Raw genomic sequence first — 19795 nt, forward strand, 5'->3', positions numbered from 1 at the left:
CAGAAGCTATAGTTGGTCATGCCAGTGTTCATTAAAAAGCCCCATGCACAAACTTTATTCTTAACATTTGTTTACACTTCATGTGATAGTCACAACATTTTACATTAAATACAGGACTTAAAGCAGAATTGACACCACAAAATGTTATTTTTACTTACTAATAATCAGAATAACAGATAATGCTCCAAACTGAGGCAATTCCACAAAGCAAACATAAATGCTACTTCTACCTCTATAGTAGAGCTCTCCTGATGAAAATGTTGGTTTTTCCATTCTCTTTTTTCTTTTGTGGAACACAATGTTATGCCAACTCAGACATTTGCTTTGTTTTTTTTTTTTCTGGTAACGTATAATAATCACAGAATCATAGAATGTGCTGAGTTGGAATGGATCCATCAAGATCATCAAGCCCAACTCCTGCCCCTATGCAGGACATTCCAATCACACCCTGTGCCTGAGAGCATTGTCCAAACCCTCTTAACTCTGTCAGGCCTGGTGCTGTGAGCACTTTCCTGGGGAGCCTGTTTCAGTTCCCAGCCACGCTCCGGGTGAAACACTTTTTCCTAATATCCAATCTAAACGTTCCCTTGACTCAGCTTCAGGCCATTTCCTTGAGTCTTGTCCCTGGTCACAAGAGTGAAGAAATCAGTGTCTACCCCTCCTCTTCCCCTTATGAGGAAGCTGCAGACTGCACTGAATTCTCCCTCCAGTCTCCTCTTCCTCAGGCTGAACAAACCAAGTGACCTCAGCTCCACTTCATAAGGCTTCCCCTCCAGACCCCTCACCATCCTTGTGGCCCTCCTTTGGATGCTCTCTAATAGCTTAATGAGAATACACAGAGCATAAAGAACTTTCATATCCATTACTTCGATGAGTTTACTAATTAGTAACAGGTATGTATAATCTACCAGCACAGAAAAGTTTCTACACATAACTAATTCTCCTTATAGTCCACTCATTTATTTTACTATTTCCATATATAGCATGGTCTCCCTCTACTGTTCATTAGCTAGTTTTTAGTCCACTCATTTTTCTTTCCTTTAACTAGCAAAAAGCGTCATGCTCTCCACCTCTGTTCACATAAGGAAGGAAAAAGCCAGCAATTGTGTTACTTTCCCAGCAGAAAGCACCAGAAAAGCAGAAAGGCCTTGCTTTCAACAGAAGAAACAAAAGCTTTAATTCCTGCCATCAAAGTCAGCAGGCCAGTTACCTATCTTAAAACCCAGCAGGCTTCCATCTAAATCACTAATGCAGGAGTTGCCACCAGCCCTCAGGAGCCCTGACAGCCAGAACATTCCTGCTGTTTTAATGAGGAGTGCAAAGCTGCACTTCACCGTACAAACCATTTCCCCACCCAGTTAAATACAATAGTGCTATTAAAAATAGAGGAAACAAGACTTACTCAATAAAGTAGACTTCCCCCTTTTCTGTATAAGCCATTTCCCAGTTATCAGGCAGTGGGCCCAAGTCATCATTCTCTTCAGGTTTAGTCTGTTTTGTTACATCCATATCCTCCTTTGCTTCTTCAGGCTGACCATATCCTGGTGCAGGACAAGGCTGGGTGGCAGATACCTCACCCGTGACAGCTGTACTCTTCTCTTCATGTTCACTTGATTCTACAAGAGAAGAAAAACTACAGGTTTTGGATATCCAAGTAATGGTGAAGAATTTACTGGGTGTAAGTCTCTGTGAAAGGCAAGTCAGAGAGAAAAGATTCTCTCTGAGAAAGAGAAAAATTCTGTTTGGTTTCCATAAGGGCCCCTCTGATGATGCATTTTATTTGAAACACAATGAAAGGAAATAAAGCAATAAAACCAAACTGAAACAAGAAACTAATAAAGAGTTCTGGCTCATTCTGTCTCAGGAGTCCTTCCAGACTAGCAGTAAACACTGAGCAGAAGGCAGCTTCATATCCAGCAGCTCTACTGTCTAATGTCTTAACTTTTCAAACTATACACACATAAAACAACTATCCTGCTGTTTTACCACAAACTACAGATTCTTTTCAAGTAAAAAAAAGTATATGCACCAATTGCTTTATCTGTATCCATCTATCAAATAAACCAATGACATCCATGAACTCATAGCAATATATTAACCATATAGAAAGTGGTTTTCATTGCTGATACAACCTGTAGGAAGCTTAGTTTCCCACAGCCAATGCCAAATGCTTCAACATGTCAACAATGTAGTCTACAGAAAAGTTCAAGAAGATGACAATTTATTAAATGATCTAACAGTGCACCCAGAGCACGTAACTATGCAGACGCCTTTGTGAAACGTGTAGGAAGGTGGAAGACAACTTGGGTGAAACATTCTAATTAGTGATGCTTACAACAGCAAGAAAGAAGGGCAACAAAAAAGTAACAAAAACTGTCTATAAAGGTCCAGATTTTAATAAACTTACAGAATCAATAAATCTGATATTATGGCAAGCAATGGTAAGAGAGAAAAAGTTTAGGAGGACAAGTAAAGATTAAATAAACAATACTAAGGATGCAAGTACAAATTTTTCTAATTGAAAAGAAAAATAGTAAGCATAATCAAAGATAATTTTAATTAAGTCATGACTGTAATGATCCATTACTTGAGACAGAATTGTACAAAATGTGAAAACTAGATTAAATCATTAAGGACGAACACAGAAAAACAACATGGGCATCTAAAAGCAAAACAGAACTGTCAGTCTAGAAAGTGGGAAACAGCCAGGACATTAGGTGTAAAAAGAAAACCTTCTGTAAGTGCAATAATAATAATAATACCAAAAGCAGACTCACTCTACTATTTGGGAAGGAAAGAAAGCTAATAGTTTATGATGCATAAGAACCCCAAAGCAATTAGTGCTCTTTTTGCCTCAGCCACTACTACAAAAAAAATCACCTGTGATTAAATGACTAACATAATTAACATCAGCAATAGGGCTAAAGAAGGTGGAGTGAGCAGAGAACAGGTCAGGTGAAACTCAGATGAACCAGATGTTCTCAACTGGCTGAGCTGGATGAAATGGAACCTAGGGTACAGAGAGCACCAGGTAAGCAGACACATGGATAGTAATGGAAAAACCTTCTAGACTTCATGGGGAAAAGAAACTTGGAAAGGACAAACACAATCCTGGTTTCAGCAAAGTATCTATGATTTAGGTTTTTAGATAATTTTATATTCTTAATTTCTGAGTACCTATGTTCCCTTTGAAATGATTTGCTCAATTAGGCCTTTTTGTCCTTTTTGTAGAAAAAGAGGAGGAAGACCCATGAAACTCTAACTGCACCATCTTTCTCTTTTTAATTCCTGGAAGGATTTTAAGTAACAATCAAACCACCTACATGTAAACTCTTAAGAGGTCACAAATATTTGTCAAGAATTTTTTCATGAAGAAATTGTGTCAAACTAATCTTTTTTTTCTTTACATGACATAGTAAAAGGTGCTGCTTCTTGGGGATAAATGGTAGACACAGCTTTCGTGATCTTAAAAAATACTTTTGACACTGACATGTACAACCCTTCAGAATACCATGAAAAAAATCACAAATTCAACCTTGAACACAGTTGTGATCTACAGCTCTACATCCACGTGAAGCTCGTGTTGCTACATCTTAACTCATGCTTGAACTATGTGGAATTACAATCATTTTATGCTGTTTGGAAACATGAATCTATCTGTCTGTACCATTTTCAAATATGTAAATATTCCTGTAAAGCAGAGAAGATATATGGCCTCCACTTCCCCTGAGAACAGGACAATGTAATAATTGCTGATAAATTTTTGGGGTGTTTTGTTCTTATCTCTGCAAAGCAAAAGTCCTCATCTGTTTCAAGCATTATTAACAGGTCTGTGAGTTGTATTCCTGGGGCTGCCTGCAGCCTTGACCACATTTCTACCACAGGAAGGAAGACATACAGATTAAACTGAATATAAGGCATAAGGTCACATGGCAGATTCATTTGGGGCATAGGTGCATCACACACAATGACTATTGATCAGCCAGTTGGTCTGACAGAGTGCAGATGGGGTGACACTACTGTGTCCTGGGATTTTACCAGGATATCTCTAATATGTGTTCTCCCTCAAGATCTTATTTTCAACAGGTCTGAAGAGGTCAGATTCGTGATTTTCAATAACAATATTAACAAATTCCAGCCATCATGATGACAGAAAAAAAAGGTGAAAATTTAGCCCTGAGGATTAGAAGAAATATTCTGAGTTTTTCTAAGACAGAGATTGCTATCAAAATACAGCAGGGGAAAAAAGAACCTGATGTTTATATTTAGCAACTTAAAATATAATTATTTTAAAGCCAATCTCATGAATAATTAATTATTGGATCATTACCTTTTAATAGGTTACTTTCATAATGGAGAAGACATCATGATGACTAGAACCCAAGCAATTAAGATAGAATTGCCTAATGCCATTTAATAACTGTAGTCTTTACACAGTGGACATCCTAGTCACACTTATCTGAAAGCTCTATGGTGTCATCTCATCTTCTGTTATATGCAGCTATCATTCCTATACTCCATGTAAGGTAGATATTCACCTCACTGGTTTTCCTTCTGCTAATAGATATCCATCTATAATTTTTGATTTGATAAAAAAACCCCAAAAATTGACTTCTAGTTAAAAATTAGCAGCATCTTGAATGTACAAACAAAATTTGCAACGTGACTGTATTGCATGGTGAGTACAAATATTTTCCTTTGGAATATGTGATGTAAAAAAGAGCCTAAAATTGTACCACAACATTAGCCTGTAAGTATTTTTGTCACTAAAAAACCCCAATCAATTGAAATTGAAATAGCCTACTAGAGCTTCTGTCTCACTACAAAACAGATTAGATGGTTCAGTCTTCAAAATCAGATTAACACAGTTTCTCAAGAGTGTCCTGAGAAGTGACAGAATAGACACCAGTAAAGCACCAGCAAACTATTGCATATGTGGAATACAAAGTTCTTTGAGAACAAGATAATGTTTATGTTAAAATAACTATCTTTAAATACCCCAACTCTGTCATACCCAGCTTCAAATACCAGCAGTTAAAATATTACTGATATATGTTGATATGACACATTCTTTATAATTTTGTAGTCAATATGGTGACCATTTAAAAAAACCCTGGCAAACTAGTAGTTATGCTGTCATAGTCTCAGCATTTTTCATCAATGCTGTTGCTTGCACTTTAAATTTTTCTATTATTTACAGTCTAATTCTTGAAATTGGCCATCTAAATATGTAAAAGGACCATATCACTTTATTCATTTATTTTTAATGCTGCAGATTATTCATGTAGGGAAGTTTGAAAACTTATTCTCTTCATTTGAAAGTACCAACTCATATAACCTAAGGAATATCAGCAGGAAAAAAAAAATTAAATAGTAATTTATGGGGTGGTTTTAACAGTTCTGAATAATATTTCACATCTTTATACCCTTGTTGTATCAAATGGCTAATTTCTTAAATTCTGTACAGGAAAGAGTCCATCCTTTTTAAACAACTGTTGGATACAATAGTAGTTCAACTCATGTTTGCCTGTATACGTGTATGTACTTTCTTGTGAAGACACCACTTTGCAGCCTTGGAGCTGCTCCCTTTCCCACAGAGCTGGAGCCATATTCAGGGCTTGGTGCTTTTGTATGGAGGCACTGCTCCCTCTGACTCCTGACACAGTGAAAACCAGGAGCTGACCTGGGCAAGGAAAGCAGGAGTCATGGAGACGGTGAGCACAGGGCATTCTGTGGGTCACAGGATGTGACTTAGCTGTGGTAAATTGAGTATAAAGAACACACCAAGAAAAATCAATGGATACCAACTTTTGTATGTTTTAAAATCTCATGGCTCTCAGAAGCTATGTATGTTGTTTTTATGCCTCTGGCTGTCTTTGCTGTGCAATAATAAAACAATAAACTCAGCATGTTGCCTGGGACTAGTGCACCTTGCATGGTGATTGACAGCATTGGGACTCTGGTCTTTTGTTCACTCTTAAGGTCTGGAATGATAATTTTGAAACTTGATGTCATATCTTACCCCTCAATTAATTTGAGCCTGACAGAACTTTATTCTCTGGGTGCAACTTATCATTGCTCAAGTACTGTCAGAATAATGCACACACATAAGCATGCCTTCAATGTTAAAGTGATTCTTCTGGAGTTTGGATGATGAACACTTCATCAGTCAGCAGTGGGAAGCAAATGTGACTTGACCAACAGTGTCAAGTACTGATGCTGGTTGTGAAGGAGACCGACTCAATTCTTTGCAGACATAAACAGTGACAGCAGTAAACACTGAATGTCTGACAAGTTTTGGGTTACAATTTGATCAGGTCTCTTTTTACCTATTTAGTCAATGCATCAATTTTGCAGAAATCCTTAATTTCAACACTGTGTCCATTAGGAAAGTTTTCTCAGGTGCAATATGTCTCGCCCAGTAATGCAGACAATTGCACTAAGTGTAAGAAACCAAATACTAAGTCTAATCTTACCCATTTTAACAGTTAATCTATAGATTATGTCTCTCATATATTTCTTGGAAAATAGCAAGATTCTTCATTTAAATTTAGCCATTTAAGCTCTTCTGTATCTGTAGGCTGAATTAATAATTTTAAATTGTAGACATGATCCCTAAAATGTGTATCTATGTTCTCTTACTCTTTGGAATTTCTTCTTCTTATTTTATAGTAAGAGAGCAGAGACAAATAGCTCAAACAAAAAAGTAAGGCATTTAGGCACATAACTTACTAAAACTGGATGAGACAAATCCCATCTCCCAAATCATACTATTTTGTCCTGAGAGAACTTGATCCAGGATGAAGGACTGAGAATGCTCCATCCTAAAATGGCCAAAAGCCCCATCCCAAAGCACTGAGAAGGATTCCTGGTGGCTTCTGGGCTGAAGACAGGTGACAAAAATCAGAAAGAATAAACACATTGAGCAGACAATTATGCTCACTTTGTCCATATACAACTGTCTCAGAGAAATCTGATGGACACGGAGAAAGGCATACGGAAGGTATTAATGAAAAATTGCTGAAGCTCAACACTTGCACAGATTATGCCAACAGACACTGAAAAGTTGCCTGAAAATTCAGACCAAAAGCACACAGATCTCTGTAACCACAGATATCACTTAATCGGTCTGATAAGGATGGGTTCTTTTCTTCAGATTCATCTTAGATTTGTTGTTATTTCAAACTAGTAGTCCTATGTGTTAGAGCAGTCCTTTGAGTTGACAGGCTTGGATATGCAGTAAATAAGCCATTAAATTGCTGAGCATCTATAAAAAATGAATCAATGTTTCAGATGTCCCAAGAGTCTTATAATTGATAAAAGCCTCCTCCTGGAAGTGAAGTATTCAAAATAGAACACACTTTCTAAAAGAATTGGCAATAACAAATGTCCTACCTTTGCTGATTCTTTATAAAAACTAAAATGCTCTCACCACCAAGAGTTTAAAAATAAATAAATTAATTAACATAGTCTGGTTTTCCTGATTGTTTAAAGACACAAACTACAAATGCACTGACATTTTAGAAGTGACTAAGCCTCTGTCAGCTCGCAGAGAAAATGACTGCAGTAACAGGGTCTGTGGGAGCCACACTGCCCAACAAAGGCAACACAGCATGTATGTACAGAGCTGCTTTGCTACAATCCCCAAAGTCCTCAATCAGTGTAACTGAACAACAAAACCCTGCTTATGAAACCATGAGAGCCAACACAGGCACTGCTTGTTCTGCTGGCCACACTGACAGGAATTACTCTGGGGGGAAGAGGAGGGGGAAGATGGGGGGGTGTCTTACACCCATGCTTATGTATTTCATTTTGTTACACAGCACATGCCAGTGCCTGCTTCTTGGGTGCTGCCTAGTCATTGTTCACATGGAATTTGCCTGGGAGAAGCAAATTATAGGTGTAGAATTCAAGGAAAAAGACAGGTAAATATTGGCTCTTGATCCACTTGGAGCTGAAACATATATTGTCCTGGAAATTGCTCCTCAGCAATGGTCTGTTATGTGGCACATTTTGAATAACTACAAAGAATGGTATTTCTAATGATTTCTACAATACACATCAGAGACCAAATCCTGCCTTTGCCTCTTTCACTGTGGAAGTATCCTGGCAACAGCGGCAGTGCTGATGTTTTATGTAAGGATCTCTGGGCTTCATCCTTTCCTGCTTAGCTGTGTAGGAAAGGCACGAAGTGTCAGAGCAACGCCAACAGATGCAATCTGTGTGGAAGGGATGAGCAAGGCTCGTCCAGCATGTGATGGCAGTGGCCAGGGAACAATACTGCAGCCCTTTGGAGAGCCAAGGGGAAGAACCACACCCACTCTCACCCCACTGCTCCTGTACACCTCTCACAGAAAAGGATGGATTCTGCACAGGAATGTTCCCTTATATGTAATGTTAGGCAACAGCTAAAGAAAAATATGAGCAAAATCATACTGGATGGGAAGATATCAAATTCGATATGCTTTGTAATGAAGCAGGAATTAGAAAGGTATATATAGACTCTGCAGTATGAAAATCCTTCAACAGAGCATAGAGGATTAGGTAATAGATATACTTTGTTTCACAGTAATGTATACATTTAGAGAACTTGCAATATTTCATTTTATCTTCTCATCCATATAATTGTCACTATAGACTTCTACTTCAGTGATCTGTTTCTGAATTTCTAAGTTTACCAAAAAGGATTCACAGCATTATTTCTCAGAAAGACATAAAAAGCTGAATTCTTAAATTTTCTATATGAACAACAACAAAATAATTTCTTAAATTCTATTTCAGGATAAGAAATATTAAGATCTGCAAAGTATTGTCTTGCTGAAAGGTTGAGGGGGAAGCTGATTACCTGCTTCAAAAAAGGCTGGAGTGCTCTCGCTAAAGATACCAGTCTACATGGACTCCCTTCTTTTCTGAAGCACTGTGATCCAAGGAATAAAACAACAATTGTCTTTTAGGACTAGACATCTGAAACCCTTATCAGCTTTATGCAGGCTCTGAAACATTCCTGAAAATAGGTCCTCCAGATACTACTGCCAGCTAAGTTTCAGTGGCACTGCCACAACTTTATTAATGTGGTGACTTCAGACTCCCACAATATTGCTAACTCTTCATAACAATTTACAAAAGTTCATTTCATAAATGCTGAACAATCTTGTGAGTGTCACCATTTGAGAACAAGAAGGCTTGAAACACAGAAACTACTCATCTGACCAAATTGCAGTTCTCTAGACTCCCTCTATAGTCAACGGAGAGGAACAGGCACTTGTGATTGATTTCCTAACCTAGAAATCTAAACCAGGTCACAATCCATACTCAGAAAGAAGGTGTTTTTCTCCTTGGTCTATACATATGGTTCAAAGGGACTAGTTCAGAGACAGAAATCTTTACAGTAGCTGAGGCAAGTGAGATGACTCCCCAAAATACAGATTAAGTAATTTTTTTCAGGCTTCAGAGAAATCCTAATATTCAGGATTCCTGCCTTTCACTCTTGCAAGAACATCCTTACCTGAACATGCATATTCTCACTGCAGAAGGAGGTAACTGAGAACTCTGAATAACAGAAACTCACTGCAAAGTAAGAAGGAAGAACAGACCTGGTGTTACTGTCACGTCATTTCCATTGACCACAGGTCTTTCTTCCTCTTCTTCCTCTGGTGGTTCAATGCCTGTCTTCTCCATATTGCTCACAGACTTATTCCTTTTACGTTTGCCTTCAGCCCCGGGAGTGGCACCTGGGAGGATCTGGTCTGTCACATTTAACAGCAACGGAGCCGGTTCTGCTGGAGGCTTCGGAGTGCCGTAATAGTTGTCTGCAAAGAAAAGAAAAGGAATAACACATAAGAGTGCAGAAATACACAGGCTGCTGCTGCTTCTTTTGTCTTAGATTAATGGATGTGTGAGGTAGGATCTGGCTCACCAGCTAATATAAAGAATAGTTCAAAATGTTTTCTGCGAAATTGAATATTTACCTTTCATGAAATGGCAATTAATTTTCTTAGTGGTATCACAAGAGATCCAATTATGCTCACAAACATGTATATTATTAACAATTTTTGAAACTATAACAGGTTAAGTTTACATTTCTCTCATCCAAAAACCTGACAAATAGGCAGCATACCAGAGCTGTTCTCTTATTTCAAACCATTAGTTAGGACAAATTAGTTTTACAACATTTATGCCACAAAACAAGAGTTTCTTATGGATCAAAATCATGATAAGAATATTGATTATTTATTATGTTATGTAATTTTCACTCCCTCAAATTATCTCACCTGCTTAGAAAGTAAATAATCATCCAATGATTCAGAGATTTGCAGTTTTCAGCAACACTCACTATCTTGTTTTTCATAGTTGTCAAATTTTTGCTATTCACAAGATCAAAATTTGAATAGTTAATGTTAATATATTTTCAAAGAAAGTTGAAACCTTATGCTTTAGGTCTTAAGATTATCTCAAAGTACTAAGGAATTCTGAGAAGACTCAAGGTGGCTGGCAGATTACCCTCTAGTTGTTTCTCATGAAATTTCTGGCAACTTCCTCTGAGTCATCTACTTTCTGTCAAAAGGATTATTAGATTAGATGGACCATGGCTCCATCTTATCTATCAGTATCTGTATGTTTGAATTTTCAGCACATCTGATCTCAAAATTGGTGTCTTACTGATACAGCAAATTTGTCATAAAAACATAGCCAAAAATAGGAACAGTAATATAATTAAATAATATTTTTAAAATCATGTGCTTTCTAGAAAGAAACATAGTAATATAAGACATAAAGATGAAAACATGCTATTTATGCAGTTATCCTTTTTTCATCTGTAAGCTGCACTGAAGTGCAATGAACAAGATATTTTAAAAGTAGATTTACAGCAGTCATTATGGGAAACTAAAAATACTGTCCAGGTCTAAGAAACCTCCCCCCTCCCACCTCTCCCCCTCCCCACCCCCCCAAAAGGTGTACCTGTGTAAGGATATCAAGCTGATGAAAATATTTGTAGACCTTATGACCATTTTTTAATGTCTTGTCCCACATTTATGACTTCTGTATGATCAAACAGCAGTAGCAACTGACAAAATTTTCGTAACCATATACAGGCATGACAAAAATAAATGCATATGTTATACATGCACAGTAAACTATCATAAAATACATATTGCAGGCAGAGCAAAAATTACTACTGGTAGTTGTATTCCTGTCTGTTTCCAAGGATTTACAATGTTCAGCCACATGACCACCTCAATACAGGTAAGTAACTGAAAAGCCTTGCAACTACTGAATACTCAATGAAATTTTCACAGCAGTGTAGCAAAAAAATATTAATAACAGATGTTTCTGTAATTGCAATACACAGTAAAAATGTCCTGCGTTAAATGACACTCATAGTCACTCTGGGCTTAGGGATGTTTGAATGAAACTTTGACTCACCACAGATTTTCTTTGGATTTTGTGAAATGGCAGCAGGTTTAACCCAGAGCCCCAGTAGGGCAGTGAGCTGTGGCTCTGTAGGGGTGACTGTGGGACCTCTCTCTGACTGCTGGAGTTAGAGCAGAGGAGCAGGATTTGGGGTCTAAGGGGGGAAAAGGAAATCTACATTGATCCACTCACAAAACTGCACCTCCAAAAAATGTCAAAATCAGATCTGGTCACAGTCAAATTTCTAAGATCTGACAGTAGGGGCTACTTTGAGAGTATCTGAAAACCAACAGTGCTCACTTGGAAATCTACTTGTGTATTGCTCTAAGATCATGTTACCTTTATTGGTGAGATTGTATGTCTGAAATTACACATATTTTGAAAAAAGGATTCCTCAATTAAAAAAACTCCCCAGCCTAAGCCATTTTACCAGTCTCAATCAGTGCTTCAGAGGCCTCAAGCTTCACAAAACTTGTCAAATATGCACTGATTTCCACTGATTCCATAAATATCAGCAGATATATCCCAGGCATATAGTACCAGTGTGACACAAACTGTGAAACTAAAAGTGCAGTACCCTGACATTTTTTGCTTTGTTTCTAGTTTTGTCATTGTCATACAAAATTGAGTGCAGTAGTAATTAGCAGTAATGCTAATATCCTGAATAGTAGATGAGGTGTTTTAACTGAAGGATACTCTCATGTTATTTTAAAATATTGGACACTTTTTCACTTTGACTGACTGTATGCATTAGTGAGAGACAGATAAAATGCACTAAAAAAAAAATATCAGTGAATATCACATATATAAAAATATAAGAAAAAATGCACTTGTAAGATCAGGAGCCAAAGAGGATGTAACTAATTTAATTTCAAACTAGAAATGCTGTATAATTTCCAACTTCTGTCCTTTAATGTAACACTTCAATGATCCAGTAACCATTAATTTAAAAGTGAGTTTTACATTATTAATTACTACCTACCTTTTGATTTATACCTTTAATTCAAAAATACGCAAAAACACTGCAAATAAAAATAAGAAACTATACACATATATACAATCAGTGTTCACAAAATAATTAGTTAAACTCCAATGGAAAAAATATATAGGATGAGAGATCCAGTAATTTCAATGACGGAGCTATGCTCCATTACAGAAAAATTAGAATCAATGTAAACTGTGTCTTTTATCAAGAAGAGGTTCTCAGTGTCTTAAAATTCCTTATTTAAGAGTTAGGACATTAGAGCTAATGGGAGACTCTCATAAAACCTTGGCAAATGTCATATCTAGGCAAAATATAGAGACTAAATATTTAAAAACAGTAACTTTTGTTGCCATGAAGTTTGGAAAATCTCTGATGTTTTTCATCTTCCCTGAGCAAGGTCAGGGCTGGTTCAACAGGTTATTGTTGAAACACAAATCATAAGGTACTGAAATTTATTTTCCTGTAGGTACAAAAGGAACACCAAATAAATAATTTCAACTGTACTTAATTTTTAAAAAGGAATTATTTAAAAAAAGGAAAAAAAAAGAAAAAAAAAGAAAAAAAAAGAAAAAAAGAAAAAAAAAAGAAAAAGAAAAAAGAAAAAAAGGAAAGCTTACTAGAAGAAAACATAAATCCCATGCTCATTGGCAGTCAGAAAAAACAGCAGTTAGGAGTTTTTTTAAAAAATGAATGGAGCACAAAACAGACAACACCTTTATAGCACTATACAAAACTACATAGTACCCTCTCTTTTGTATACTGCCTGCTGTTCTGGTACTTGCCTCTCAAAAATTACATAGGGGAACTAAAGAAGGGCAATTAAAGCTTGGAACTGCTTAAATTGATTTTGAGTTTTCAGCTTGGAAATGGGACAGCTGAAGGGGGATATGGCAGATATGTATAAAAACAGGAGAACCCTGGGAAAGTGCCTAGAAAATCAATGAATGGCTGCTTGGCTTCCCACTACATAAGAACAAGAGGATGCCCAATGAAATTAGCAGCTTTAAACAAGCAAAAGAAGTGGTTTTTTTTTTTCACACAGCGTAAGAGAATAGTGGCACTCACTGTCAGATGCTGCCATTATCATAAATGCAGTCAAAAAGCACTTATACAAAGTCATAGATGAAAAAGACCATGAAAGCCTGTTAAATGTCAAGGTACAAATTCTGAATCAAGAGTCCCATACAATCAGATTGATGGAGTGCAGAATGGAACGCTGCATACCTTCCCTGTTCTTGCATTTTATGCCTTAACATCTGCCAAGGGGCACTGGTAGAGACATTTTCCCTCGATTTGACTAAGTGCAGCTGCTCTATTACTCAGGTCCCTCCTTGTTGTACTCAAAAAAATGTGTGTATACTTACCTGCCACCGCTGCACAGTCAAGAGATCAGTTTAAGCCTAAGTGAAGGTCTTTGTGCTGGGCCTGAATCAAAGCAGACAGGCAGTGCAGAAAAAGCACCACTGCTTAATCCATCTGGCTGCTGCTCCTGATTGCTTCAGTGCTCCCAGCTGGTTCTGAGTGCAGCTGAACACTGAAGATGGTCTGGCCTAACCTATTTGATTTGGCTGCCGAAGTGGCTTGGCTGCCATGGCACAGTGACAATTACCAAGTATCCCTTGCCGCTCCTGAGCTGTATGAACCCTCATCAGCAACCTGATTCTGCAAGGAAGAGTCAGACAAATTACTGGGTAGGCTTTCTCTGATGACAGAGACCATATCAGGAAGACAGAAAGTCACAAGAAGCAGAAAAAAGGGGAAATAAGGAGGACAAAACAGTTTACTATTTTTTTCCTTAACCTTAGCTCACCTATGTCAGGAAGAAGTAAGACTTTTATCGATAAAGTGTTTGATGATGAAGCAATACCCTAAGTTGCTCCCTGAGAAAAGGTAAGCCCTTGTGGAAGAAAAAAGACAGAGCATTTGAGTGGTAGTAAAGAAGCAGGAAAACCACCATGCTGAAATGATAACAAGATGTCCTGACAATGCCTACACTGATGTGCTCGACACCCAGTGATCCCAGTTACTGGGCACAGTTATAAATTTGTCTCCCATGTTGTGCTCTACTTCGTGCTCCATTGCAGGGACTGACCTACATGCATTTTCCTCTGCCTGGCCTTCCCAGGTCCTCTCCCTTTCTGTGAGGAAAGAGCCAAAATGCAGCATAGAGTGGACATCTCCACTTGCCATCCTTCTGAACAGAGAAGGGAGAGGAAAGGCTTTGTGCCAGGTCTGCACTCCAGGCTGTGGAGGAGCACGTGCTCCTTTAGCTCCTGGGCCAGGCCAGCCTGAGCCATCAGGCTGTGAAGGAAGGGGGTCATTGCTGAGAACATCCTTTGCTCCTGAAGCTCCACTGATCTTATCTAAGAAACTGAAAACTCTTTGTTTAAAAATGTGTTATGGAAAGTTACAAGTAGTGCTGAGGAATTAGGAAATTATAGTAAAAATGAACAACCACACAGAAGTAAAAGGTGTGCCAGAGCCAGAAGCTTTTAGCATGAATACTTCCAGCTATGGTGTGACTCACATTCTGAGCCCAGAGCAGACACATTCCTTTTCACACTTATTTTTAGAGTGGGATGAAACAATACCCAGCTACAAATACACACCTGCCTCTGCTTATTCAGCACCCTCATTTAGATTGATCTGTCTTTTTTGTTTATACAGCTTTGAATTGCTGAAGTATCAGTCAAAATTGCGTGAGTCAGCCACAACTCTAGGAAATGAAAGACAAACCTTATTTTCCAGTTTTGAGAACAATAACTGCAAATGTTATGATGAATGTTAAACATCTACATATTTGCTTTTGTGATCACTCACTATTGATAATAAATTAGGGGGAAGTATTCTGAAGTCTAATTGTGGCCTAGATTTGAGTTACATTTGATATTTTAACAGTTCACAAACAAGTACATATGGAAATGTAATGGACTAAAATGGTATAGAGAGTTTTAGGTAGGCAGAAATTAGCTTAATTTTCAATAAAATAATAATGTGAACAAATATGAATATTTTATTATTTGATTAAAAGAAGATGGCTGCATTTATTTAAGACTAGAAGCCTACTGCATGCAACAAGAAGCATCTGTTCATAATTTATGTCTGTTTATAATCAGTATCCAGATGAAGACTGGTGACAAGTGGCGTCCCTCAGGGGTCCATACTGGGAAGAACTAGTATTTAATATCTTCATCAGTGTCATCACCAGTGGGACTGTGTGCACTCTCAGCAAGTTTGCAGATGACACCAAGCTGAGTGGTTTGGTTGATTCACCTGAACAACAGGATGCCATCCAAAGGGACCTGGACAAGGTCCAGAAGTGGGCTCATGGGAATCTCATGAGGTTTAGTAAGGCCAACTGCAAGGTGCTGCCCCGGGGGTGGGGCAGCCCCGGTGTCAACACAGGCTGGGGATGAACAGACTGAGAGCAGCCCTGCTGAGAAGGACTTGGAGGTGCTGGTAGGAGAAAATCTGGACATGACTTGGCCATGTGCACCCGCAGCCCAGAAAACCAGTGTCTTGGCTGCATCCAAACCAGCATGGCCAGCAGGGCAAGGGAGGGGATTCTGCCCCTCTGCTTTGCTCTCATGCAGCACCTGCAGTGCTGCATCCACCTCTAGGATTTTCAGCACAAGACATGGACTTGTTGGAGAAGTCCAAAGGAGAGACACTAAAATGATGCACCACTCCTATGAGGACAGGCTGAGAGTTGGGGTTGTTCATCTTGGAGAAGAGAGGACTCCAGGGAGACCTTATTGTGGCCATTCAGTGCCTAAAGGGGGCTTATAAGGATGACTTTTTAGAAAGACCTGTTGCAACAGCAGGAGGGTTTTTTTAAAGTAAAAGAGGATAGATTCAAACTCGATAATAGGCATTTTTTTATTGGAAGGATGTTGAAACACTGGAAGAAGTTTTCCAGAGAGGTAATGGATGTCCCACCCCTGGAAACATTCAAGGTCAACTTGGACAAGGCTCTGAGGAACCTGATCTAGCTGAAGATGTCCCTGCTCATTAAAGGGGGTTGGACTAGATGACCATTAAAAATCCTTTTCAACTCAAACTATTCTATGATTCTATGAAAATCAATGGTCTTTTAATAACAAGATATTTATTTTTTGACTTAACCGGCTTTGGAGTCTACAAATGAATTATTATGGCCTATATTCACCCTGCCTAGCTTTAAGTGTTTAACTGATGGAGTATTTAATTGGTATTAAGTAAAGCAGTCATCCACGAAGTGGCTAAAAAAAAAATCTCCATCTATGGCGATCCCAAGCCTGCAAGCCCTGGGACATCAGGCTCAAGGCTGCTGCCATATGGAGTCCACACCCTGTGCGTTCTTTGGGTGGAAGTTTAAGCATAGGCTTCTGCTAACCTCTAGAAGACAGCAAGAAAACAAACCCATGGTTTTGGTATTGTTTAGGACAGGCTCAACACAATGGCAGTATAACCAGCAGGGTAAGATCATATGTGGGTGGTAGTCTTTCAAATTTTGTCTGAAGTTTTCCTGGTCAACACATCCCAGGAATATGGGCTGCAGACATCTTCTCTGAAGGATTTAGCATTAGAATCACTGAATTTTAAAGACTGGAAAAGACCTCTAAGATCATCAATATAACTGTTAACACAGCACTGCCATGTTCACCTCTAAACCATGTCCCTGAGTGCCACAACTACAAATTTATTGAACGCTTTCTGGAATGGTGATTCAACCACTTTCCTGAGCATCATTTGCATGCAATGGATGTCAAAGACAGAAAGGAATTCTTAAATGAAGATTCTGTGGACTTCCATGAACCATGTAGAACCACCATGCTCTCACTTCACTGTGCTCACACATAACTTTGCCATAGAAGTATGTCCAGTTGATTGCCATCTTCTTATGAAATCACTTTATTCTAACATTTCTGATTGTCTGTATATGTAATTAAGAGCATTTTTTGTATGTCTGTTTTGTTCTTCAGTAAAAACACACAAGTATAGAATATTCTAAAACTGAAAAATCCCTTTCTCAGTATTCTTACAACCGTCTTATAAAATTACTAAAGAGGAAAAGAGTACATAGACTTTGTTAAAACATAATTAGTGATGTATTTTAACAAAATCCAAGACAATTACCACCTCCTTAAGGAAGTCTAGCAAACTTCTTTTTACCCACTCACCCTGAGCAATTTATTTTGATGGGTGACTATACTATAATTAGGGCTTTTTTTAATCATTGCTGTAAGGTTGGGTGAGTAGATTTTGTTCTTGGGTTCATACATTTTCATGATGGTTTTGCAAAGCTGCTTGATGGATTAAAGTTGCAGAACTCTTACTGTGACTCCAAACAAAGTGAAATTAAAAAATGAAACCTTCTGAAGCCTTTAGATTTTAGATTTACATTGATAATATTTTTACTCACGAGCTTGTATCATTAAAATGGCAAAGAAATAGGAAAGGTCATAGTTCAGATCTCCCAGAATTTAGATAAAAAAAGTTATTAAACATAGATTCGCAATTATGTTTTTCAACAACAGCTTTTAACTTCTATTGTTTTCTCTGAAATATTCACATGTAAAATTATACTTTACTATGATGTTTGCGGCTACTTTTCATTTCTCTTTGTGGCTACTTTTAGTTTATTTTTGACAGAAGACTGAAGATCCCAGAGATGTCTTTGCTCTTCTTTCATTAAACTAAGCCTCTGAATCCAGATTTCTTAGTTCTCTGAGACTTGCTGTTAAATTAAAGTCTGAATTAAAAATACAGATTAAAATTTATTTACTCTGGGAACGCTGTCTGAATGAGTTACACATGATACACAGAACTAATTCCATACTTGTTGGATACAGACATCCCCAAGGCTACTTGTTACAAAGTCTGTTTTTTCTCCCCTTGCTATTTCCTAACTGCATTTGGCTTAGGCTATAAATCAAGTTACTCGAAAGAAATACTTTCTGGACACCCCAGGATTCTGCTAGAACAGAGGGGTCAGAGTTATTGCCTGTACATTCCCAAAAAACACTTCACCGTTTTCTGGCAGGGGCTGTCCAGCTGTTTCCCAGGGGCAGGGGAGGTTTTGATGCCTTGAGTTGCTGTGCCTCTTCCCCAGGCAAAATTCTCATTTGGGCTGGTCTCCGCAGCTTCTGCTAACAGACATTAGGCAAATATACTAACTTCTGTGTCAAGTAATGACATTTTAATTACTGGCTTCAGGATTGTCTATTCATCTACATTAAAATTAAATCACTAATTATAGCTGTGGATTTTTGCCCAAGAGTGTTCTGGCCCCCAGTGAATGCAACAGCAGAGGAAGTTTCTAAATTCACAAATACAGAAATGGAGACAAGACGGGCTGTCAAACCTTCCAACATGACAAAACTGCTGTTCTCTTACTATTGGATGCCAACTGCCCCCAATAAGGACATCACTTTTGCATACAGACTGGGGAAGACTGTATAAGCAAGGATAAATGCGTTTGGTTTTTATTTATTAATTGGTATTTATTAATATTTATTAATTGGTATTTTTCAAGATAAATATCAGTAGCAAATGAACTTTTGCAAAATTAAGGTGGTGATAGAGTACACCAGATATGCATAGGGCATAACAATTGTTATTAAACAATTCTGATTTTCAGAAATTTTGAAGACCCCCAAATTAAGGCGTACATAAGTTAGTTCTCATTTTTAAAAATATATTTTCCTCAGAGATATCACTTTACACTTTAGTGTATTTAAGAGAGTTCAGACTTCTAAGTTTTTTTCATCACTGTTTCCATAGTTCCATTTTACATAGCTGCTTTTCCTCTTAATTATTCTTTTTCTTTCTCCCACCTTTTTAAGTACTAGGGTGGCTTTATCCTATAAATACTCTGTGTTCCTTAGATTTTGCTAATTAATGTTTTAGCTGCTTTCCCATCTACAAGTTTAGGCACCTATGCAAGATTAATCCCTAAAGCTCTGTGTAAGAGTACAAGAAGCAAGTAGAAAGAACAATTTCACCTTTACAAAATCAGGTACTGCCTGAACTGTTTTCATCATCCCTTCAATTTCTACCAAGACCAAACCATGTGAACAGATAAAATCCTCTTGAGCACTAAATCTCTCACAGCTGGGAAATAACAGTTCTCCTGTCAGATGTGGGAATCCCATGGGTTGAAGGTGTAAATACCTTTCAGATAAAGTAACTATAAACCATCCCGTGTTAAGTCCAGGTGAAGGTGGCTACAGAGAGGGAACTATCTTGCTTTAAGATTCCACTAAGATTAAGGTCCTGACCTTATTTCTCCCAAATATTCTTCAAGTTTGTACTTCTTTCTGAGGAGCAGAACACATCAGTTTTAGATAATGGCCTAGAACAGAGAGTGCTGCTTATCAGATGCCGCAGTGTGCTGCACACACTGCACATCATCAC

General features: G+C 37.9%; 1 protein-coding gene across 2 annotated transcripts in view; it reads right to left on the minus strand.

The window, feature by feature from the left end:
* The window catches only part of MAGI2 (membrane associated guanylate kinase, WW and PDZ domain containing 2), a gene marked incomplete at both ends in the record, with an annotated part of 715368 nt that overhangs the window by 235953 nt on the left and 459620 nt on the right, over positions 1 to 19795 (minus strand). For both annotated transcript variants that reach the window (XM_082279816.1, XM_082279815.1), the window contains 2 exons: positions 1403 to 1616; positions 9594 to 9809. In XM_082279816.1, coding sequence (XP_082135942.1) covers positions 1403 to 1616; positions 9594 to 9809 — 430 coding nt within the window. The remainder of the gene's footprint in view (positions 1 to 1402; positions 1617 to 9593; positions 9810 to 19795) is intronic.

This window comes from Coloeus monedula, assembly GCF_965178545.1.
Source record: "Coloeus monedula genome assembly, chromosome: 4".
In the NCBI taxonomy this organism is placed as follows: domain Eukaryota; kingdom Metazoa; phylum Chordata; class Aves; order Passeriformes; family Corvidae; genus Coloeus; species Coloeus monedula.